Source organism: Labeo rohita, unplaced genomic scaffold, assembly GCF_022985175.1.
Source record: "Labeo rohita strain BAU-BD-2019 unplaced genomic scaffold, IGBB_LRoh.1.0 scaffold_1053, whole genome shotgun sequence".
Taxonomy (NCBI): domain Eukaryota; kingdom Metazoa; phylum Chordata; class Actinopteri; order Cypriniformes; family Cyprinidae; genus Labeo; species Labeo rohita.
Genome location: NW_026127179.1, coordinates 5,008 through 14,310, shown reverse-complemented (window position 1 = coordinate 14,310; position 9,303 = coordinate 5,008). Strand labels below are relative to the sequence as shown.

General features: G+C 36.6%; 1 protein-coding gene across 1 annotated transcript; it reads left to right on the top strand.

Moving 5' to 3' along the window:
- The first annotated feature begins 254 nt into the window (after positions 1–254).
- LOC127157355 (gastrula zinc finger protein XlCGF57.1) lies at positions 255–9,046 on the top strand. Its single transcript, XM_051100589.1, has 2 exons — positions 255–389; positions 6,457–9,046. Exons 1-2 carry the CDS (start codon positions 356–358, stop codon positions 7,998–8,000), a joined length of 1,578 nt encoding a protein of 525 aa, XP_050956546.1. The 5' UTR covers positions 255–355; the 3' UTR covers positions 8,001–9,046.
- The last annotated feature ends 257 nt before the right edge of the window (positions 9,047–9,303 follow it).

Below are 9,303 nucleotides of genomic sequence, written 5' to 3'. Positions count from 1 at the left end.
CATCTGCCTATCAGAGCAGAGAGGGGTTGCAGAAAGGAGGAATTTAGAGAGAACAAATCATTGGAAGATATATTTGCAAGAATTGGCATGACATTATATTCTGTTGTCTATGAGTATAAAAACAAACTACATTTTTGATTTTGGCAGATCAGCCCCTCCCAATGCAATCACATCATTAGTGAAGCTCCTCCCAACTGCAATTGCATCATCAGTGAATCTCCTCCCACTGTATTCACATCATCAGTGAAGCCTCTCTCACTGCAGTTCACCATTAAATGCTGGAATATTCCCTTCAGTTTACAAGTGAAGACGAGCCTCAAAGAATCAGGAAGAGCTGAAATCTACAAGGACTGAGATGAAACACACTAAAGATACTCGAGAAGGAACAGGTTGGTTTTTTAAGAACTATTCTTAAGAGCATTTCTGAAAATAAATAAATAAATTAATAAACAAGTTTTACATTTTATTTAAGTTTATATTTTTGTTATATACATACAAACCCAGTATAGTTATAGAGATTATTCTTCTTACAAACACAATGGTAACAGGTTTGGTGAATGAGATCAACATTGTTTGTGCAAAAACTGAGACAACAGATTGAGATTCTTTCTGTTTAAAAAATTAATCTGAAGATTGTGGTAGAAATTGTTGGAAGCAAAGACCAGGAGACTCTTGAGTATCTTCAACAGGTTTCTTTTATGAGAATGTGCTGTGTGGCGCTGCAGTCATCAAAAGTTTAACTAAGACAGAGATACACTGTATTTTTTAGGCATTTACTTTACTCAAAAGTGACCACAACAAAACATCTAAAGACAACACAGAAAATCAACCCCCGACTGTGAGCTTCATCAAGCCTATACTCCCCAAAGATAACAGTGCACCTGGCCATGATAGCTAAAGATGTGTAAAAATTCACATGTTGTTAACTCTCTGTAGGAAAATCAGACATACTCTCACTAGAAACTATATTGAATCTAATCAGTAAACAGATGCCATTATGTTCACATTAAATGCTCAATACAATGTATATCACCCTAGTTTTTCATATGATGTTATGTCAGGATGTAGGATTAATGGATCTTGAACAGATTCTTAAATTTGTCTCCTAATTGGCAAACCAAATGTCTCCTAATCAGTGCTTACCAATTTATCCTCTAGCACGTCTCCAAATCGACATTATGCGCAAACTGATAATACGCCTAATGGAAACACATTTCATAAAAATTCCCTTATATCGTTCACACGAGGTGGATTTTCAGGAAATTCGCATTTACAGGTCACCTTGCATACATACAAGTCACTTGATCATTCTTTAATATAACCTCAAAAAAACAACAACAAAAAAAAAAAAATAAAATAAAAATAAAATAAAATAATAAAATAAAATAAAATAAAAACTCATGTGGCTGCTTACCAAGTATTGACAACACAATGCTGAATAAGGGGCTTTCCTTGGCATTAAAGCTGGGAAAATCCCAAAGAACCCACTGGACCAAGTCGGAGACTTCTTTATTTTTATCCAATATGATTGGCTGTTCATGTGCGAAATTCATCAAACCTTCTGTTACTAGGTAAAAGCAAATCTGGATCTCTTAATTACTTCAGTTTGTTACTGAAGGACATGATATTATATATTTAGACAGCTGTATAGTTTAATTTCCCTTTTTGTCTTACTTAGATATGATTCAGACAGACTTTGATCTAAGTGTTGGGAACATTTAGTTTTCAGATGGATCCCGCAAGAAAAAGAAATGGTAATAATGATTAATGTAAAATAAAATGAATTTCCCTCATTAATTGAAACTTTCTGGTACGTACTTATTTTATTGGAAAAAAAAAACAAAACGTTTTTCCACTATCAGGCCGAATGGTCAGGTAGTTCCAGTTGTGTTTCCACCTGAGCCTGGTACGGCATGGCACGATTACAAACAGTTCTCAGCCCAGAATTCTCTGCACGGTTAGACAACCGTGTTAAACTGTGCTGATAGAGTGTGTGTGCAGAAGCAGAAACCTGCTATTTGATTAAACAGCCAAGCAAACAGGTGCGTTCATAGCTCATACAGTAGTCAATAAATGCTGTTTTTTTTTTTTTTTAGTTTTATCTTCTTGTGTCTGTCTCCACTGGCATGCATATCCAGCATTTGTTGGTAACGTTATACCTGTCGTCCCTTCTGACCCATTTCAACCCAGTCTCATGGCAAACTATAATCTACGTATTGGTGTTTACAGACACAAATTTCCCCTTTTTGTGTCACTCAGCACGATTTTCAGTATAATGTATTTCAATAGGGAATTTTCGTGACTGCACCACATTTTTCTTTCTGCCACTGCAACACATTCGGTGATTAATCAGCCACCATACAACGTTATTATTTACATTTTATTTACCCAATTTAGACATGTTTAAGCACCTAACCCAAACCTACCCATTTGTATATTACATACAAGATATAACAGGCACACATGACAACAAACGCCCTTTATTTAAAAAAAAAAGGGTTCTGAGGTAAACCGATTGATTTGTGCAAAGAACATATCTCCATCCGCAATCTGTCGTAAATCTGCTTTGTACTGTGCAAATTCAAAATTGGCGCCCCAAGTTATTACATCAGCTTTAATTGTGAAATGGCATTGGCTCTGTGTGTCTTGTGACTGATTGTGTCAAATATATTTTTGTACAAGACCTGAATGCGTGTGTTTTTGACATCTACAAAGAAAGATTATTTTTAGAGTTTAGATGCAACCCTAATCATTTGGATTTGCATTCTGATTATTATCAGTGTTGAAAGCAGTTGTGCTGGTTCATATTTTTATGGAAATTGTGATGCATTACCATTCAGTCTAGGGTAATCTTAAAAATATATATAAATTATATATACTTATACTATACTTATACTATAATTATATATACTTTTATTCAACAAGGTTGCATTAAATTGATTTAAGTAATAAAAGATATTTATACTTCTTACAAATTATTTATATTTCAAATAAATGCTGTTCTTTAACTTTGTATTCATCAAATAATCCTGACAAAGTAAACGTATCACAGTTTCCATAAAAATCTTAAACAAAAACAGTTTTCAGTATTTATAATAAGAACTATTAGTAATAATTGATCACAAATAATAACTGATAACAATTAAGCAAAACAGCATATTCAAATAATTTCTGAAGAGCCATGTGACACTGAAGACTGAAGTAATAATGCTGAAAATTCAGCTTTAATCATAAATAAATTACATTATAAATAAATAAATACATTAAAAATGAATCATAAATAAATAAATTACATTTTTATATAGCTTTAACAGAAAACCACTATTTTAAGTATAATATTTCATATTATTAATTTTTTACTGTATTTATGGCCATATAAATTCAGCATTCTTTCACAAAACAAACAAAAAGTCATGACGTAATTATTCATGTGAAATAGCAAATTATATTTTTATTATAGCCTAATATTTATCACTTATAATCATGGCACTTGAAAGTGAAGGTCTTCAGATTCACAGTGTTCTAAAGTAAGTTTGAGAATGAATTTGTAGGCTTATGTGTTTTTATTTTTTAAACATTTTCTTAGACATGTGAAATTACAGAAGAAAGCCTGGATAGAGATTTACAAACATTCACTTTTATCCTATGTTGTGATGAATAACGTAAATGGTATTAAGAAATTCAAAAAGGCCAGTAGTAGTTTGCATCCCTGAAAATTTATGTCTGTCGTTTAACATTTGTTTTATATCGTAAACAGTTAGCAAATATTGCTGAATTGTCTCGTCATGTTTAGCGGCTTACATTGCCTCATCGCATTCAAGTGGCGCGCAGCTCAGCTCTGTAAATGGTAAATCCCGCCTTCTACACTTTGATTGGCTATTTCAAACATTTTGACATTGACGAGCGATTTTGAGCCGGAGCGCACAAAATTAATTAGAATGTTTGAATCAAGGTTTGCTGCGCAGGCCATTTGTCTGGGACAATAGATGAATATGGGCTATGTACATTTACTATAATTCATTTTTTACCGGCCCACATTTAAGAAAATGGTCCGGCCCCTCTGGCATTTGCCAGAATTGCCAAATGGCCAGTCCACCCATGTTTCCACCTGAGCCTGGTACTGCACGGCACGATTACAAACAGTTCTCTGCCCGGAATTCTCAGCACGGTTAGACAACCGTGTTAAACTGTGCTGATAGAGTGTGTGCGCAGAAGCACGCTATTTGATCAAACAGCCAAGCAAACAAGCTAAGCTGCGTTCATAGCTCATGCAGTAATGTCAATAACAGGTTTCTTTTCTTTTCTTTCTTTTTTTTTTTTTTTTTTTTTTTTTTTAGAAAATAATTTTATCTTCTGTGTCCGTCTCCATTGGCATGCATAGCCAGCATTTGTTGGTAACGTTATACCTGTCGTCGCCTTCTGACTCATTTCAACCCAGTCTCATGTCAATTCGTGGCATTGTCACGTTTCGTGGCATTGTCACGTAACTATAATCTACTTATTGGTGTTTACAGACACGAATTTCCCCTTTTTGTGTCACTCAGCACGATTTTCAATATAATGTATTTCAATAGGGAATTTTCGTGACTGCACCATGTTTTTCTTTCTGCCATTGCAACACATTCGGTGATTAATTAGCCACCATACAACGTTATTATTTACATTTTATTTATCCAATTTAGACGTGTGTAAGCACCTAACCCAACCCCACCCCACCCATAAATCTACCCATTTGTACATTACATACAAGATAACAGGCACACGTGACAACAAACGCCCTTTATTTAAAAGTAAAAAAAAAAAAAAAAAAAAAGTATTCTGAGGTAAACCGCTTGCTTTGTGCAAAGAAAGCCGTCTCCATCCGCAATCTGCGTAAATCTGCTTTGTACTGTGCAAATTCAAAATTGGCGCCCGAGGAAGTGAAGCGTTACATCAGCTTTAATTGTGAAATGGCATTGGCTCTGTGTGTCTTGTGACTGACTGCGTCATTACACCAGCTTAGATTCTGAAATGTCATTGAATCTTGTGTGTCTCCTGACCGATTGCGTCATGTATGTTTTTGAACAAGACGTGACTACGTGCATCTACAGAGCAAGATTATTTTTAGAGTTTAGATGCAACCCTAATTGAACACACCTGATCCAACTATATTGGCCTTCAGCTTGTCCGCATTTCGAGGTCTCTGTTCCCTCATCTTCCTTTTGACAATACCCCATAGATTTTCAATAGGGTTTAAGTCAGGCGAGTTTGCTGGCCAATCAAGTACAGTTATTCCATGGCTATTAAACCAGGTACTGGTAGTTTTAGCTTTGTGGGCAGGTGCCAAATCCTGCTGGAAAGTAAAATCATCATCTCCAAAAAGCTTGTCAGCAGCAGGAAGCATGAAGTGCTCTAAAATTTCCTGGTAGATAGCTGCGTTGACTGTGGACTTGATAAAATACAATGGACCCACACCAGCAGATGACATGGCTCCCCAAACCATCACTGACTGTGGAAACTTCACACTGGACTTTAAGCAGCTTGACTTTTGTGCCTCTCCGGTCTTCCTCCAGACTCTGGGACCTTGATTTCCAAATGAAATGCAAAAATCAACTGAAAACAGGACTTGGGACCACTGGGCAACAGACCAGTACTTTTTCTCCTTAGCCCAGCACAGACGCTTCTGACGTTTATTTTTTTTTTGGTCAGGAGTGGCTTGACGCATGGAATTCTACAGCTGTAGCCCATGTCATGTAGACGTCTGTATGTGGTGGTTCTTGATGCACTGACACACGCCTCAGTCCGCTTCTTATGAAGCTCCCCCAGATTTCTGAACCACCCTTGCTTGACAATCCTCTCAAGGTTATGGTCACCCCTGTCACTTGTGCACCTTTTCCGGCCACATTTTCCCTTCCTCTTAACACTCTGTTAATATACTTCAATACTGCTTTCTGTGAGCATCCAGCTTCTTTGCAATTGCCTTTTGAGACTTTTCCTACTTATGAAGGGTGTCAATGATGGTCTTCTGCACAACCGTCAAGTCAGCAGTCTTCCCCATGATTCTGAAGCCTACTAAGCCAGACTGAGACAATTTAAAGGCTGAGGAAACCTTTACAGGTGTTTTGCGTTAATTAGCTGACTAGATTGGGACACAGGGAGCCTACAATGTTGAACTTTGATTTGATTTTCTAATTTTGTGAAATACTGGATTTTTTTTTTTTTTTTTTTTTTTTTTTAATCTTTAATCCATAATCATACAAAATTGAAACAAATAAAGGCTTGAAATATTTCACTTGGTGTGTAGTGAACTAATATAACATACAAGTTTCACTTTTTGAAACAAATTATTGAAATAAATGGACTTTCCCTCGATATTCTAATTTTTTGGCACATACCTGTATATCTTTTCTCTTCATATTTCTCTCTGTATTAGTTTGAAGTCCTTAAAATTAAATTAATTTTTTTCTTTCATTTCAGAGCTGATGGAAGAGAACGAGGAGAGTGAAGAACTGGTGGAGGAGGAACATCATGACAAACCTGGAGAAAAACCTCGCTCAAAGACTAAAAAGACATTTTTAAAGAAAGGAAGAGCCAAGAAATCTTTCACCTGCACTCAGTGTGGAAAGTGTTTCTTGAGGAAATATAATTTTGAGCTTCACATGAGAGTTCACACTGGAGAGAAACCATTCACGTGCGATCAATGTGGGACGAGCTTCACACAATCAGCGAACCTTAAAAAACACATGAGAATTCACACTGGAGAGAAGCCACACACATGCGATCAATGTGGGAAGAGCTTCACAGAAAAAATACACCTTAAAGCACACATGAGAATCCACACTGGAGAGAAGCCGTATGCATGTGATCAATGTGGGAAGTGTTTCTCACGTGAAAAAAGTGTTGAAACACACATGAGAATCCACACTGGAGAGAAACCATTCACCTGTGAGAAGTGCGGGAAGAGTTTCACACAGAAAGCACATCTCAAGCAGCACATGAGGATCCACACTGGAGAGAAACCATACCCATGTGATAAATGTGAGAAGAGTTTCACAAATTCATCACACCTTAAGAGTCACATGATGATCCACACCGGAGAGAAGCCGTTCATGTGTGATCAGTGTGAAAAGAGATTCTCAAACAAACAACATCTTGAGCATCACATGGCAGTTCATACTGGAGTGAAGCCGTTCATGTGTGATCAGTGTGGAAAGAGTTTTGTGAACTCTTGGAAACGTGAAAGACACATGAAAATCCACACTGGAGAGAAGCCGTTCACATGTGATCAGTGCGGGAATAGCTTTAAAGAAAAAATAGACTTTAATAGACACATGAGGATCCACACTGGAGAGAAGCCTTACGCATGCGATCAATGTGGGAAGAGTTTCACAGATTCAGCGTACCTTAAGATTCACATGAGGATCCACACCGGAGAAAAGCCGTTTGTGTGTGATCAGTGTGAAAAGAGATTCTCAGTTAAAAATAGACTTAGGATTCACATGAGAATCCACACCGGAGAGAAGCCATATGCATGTGATCAATGTGGAAAGAGATTCACAAACAAATCATGTATTGAGCGTCACATGAGGATCCACACTGGAGAGAAGCCGTTCATGTGTGAACAATGTGAAAAGAGATTCACAATTAAAAAAAATCTTAAAGAGCACATGAAAATCCACACCGGTGAGAAGCCATTCATGTGTGATCAGTGTGAAAAAACATTTGTCATCGCATCAAACCTGAAGAAACACCTGACAGTTCATACAAAGGAGAAGCCGCATTCATGTTCTGAATGTGGAAAGAGTTTTTCACTGCTGCAAAGTCTAAAAGTACATCAGAAAATTCATACTTGTGTGAAAGATTATATGTGCTTTGAGTGTGACAAGACTTTTATTTCAGTGAGCCACTTAAAACTGCACCAGAGGATTCACACTAGAGAAAAACCTTACAAGTGTTCACACTGCGACAAGAGATTCAGTCAGTCAAAAAATGTGAAAGCACATGAGAAGATCCACAGCTGAGAGAAGCCGCACACGTGTGATCAGTGCAAAACCAGTTTTGCTTATAAAAGTCACCTGAAGATACACATGAGGATTCATGCAGTGGAGAAACCAATTAGTTTCCTAACAGTCATGATGAGTGACAGGGTGTTGGTTGATTGATATCTGTTAACTCTTGTTGACACCAACACGACTGTTCGGAACAAAAATTTGGACATGAGATTTGTCTGGTCAGACCAATGCAAAAAACAGCAGTAAATGCACATTCACTCTGTGACAGTAGGTTGTGCTCATGAAAAGCGGAAATACAGCAGCACTGTGCAACTTACTGTTTCTGACTCATGCTTTTTAGGAAGAAATAGCTTCAAATAGCTGTTCATATTTTTGTATTTGCTTTGGTGCTTGTCAAGAATACAGATATGAAAGAGATGCTTCCTGATTATTCCTACTTTGGTTTTACAGGATAGTAGGCGGCACTTAATTTACATGTACTTTGAATTTGTTTTGCACTAATCAGTTGTTCCACAAAGTGGCAGCACTGGAGAAAAACTAAAAAAGACAGAATAACAACAAAACACCAGCGACCACAGCCACAACAGATGCTTGCATTGAAAATTACTGTAAATAAAACATTCGTATTTCATGAACACTTTGAACTACATGAGTAAGCCATGATCAGCAAGTTGTTTGTGTAAAATACAGTAGTTAGCATTTGAAGTGGATCAAAACCTTTCATCAAAGTTGTCCTAAAACCAAAACAATACCCGTTCCTGTCTTAGGAAAACTTTGATTAACTTTTTTTGATCCAGTTCAAATGTCGACTACTATAGTCCATTGAAAGTCACCTTTGACATGTGAGATATTTACATTTATCCCTTTTGCAGATGATTTTATAATGACTGAAACTTTTCGTATCGCGCTCTCTGCTGTAAATTCATGACTTTGCTTTGATTTAATCTTTCTTTTAAGGTCCTGTGCCCAGTTTGCAGTGTGTGTTCAAGTGCAGGAAGTCATTTACTACAGATGATCAACTGAGAGAGCACCAGAAAATTCACACTAGACTAAAAAAAAAACTTTCAAGGCATAGTTCAGGGGGCTGAAGAAGAGGCCATAACACTTTAAGAGAAACATGAATCTGAAAATATTTTTTAACTTCTTCATTGTTTTTTCCTCCTTGTTGTTTTTCTTCACTTAATGATTGATTAAACTTATTACTGATCTTAACTGCCTATTGTTATTTTCTGTTTTTATTTTCTTCTGATTCATGCAATCAGCAAAATAATTTCATAATGTTATTTATTAAAGCTTAGTTGCGTATTATGTT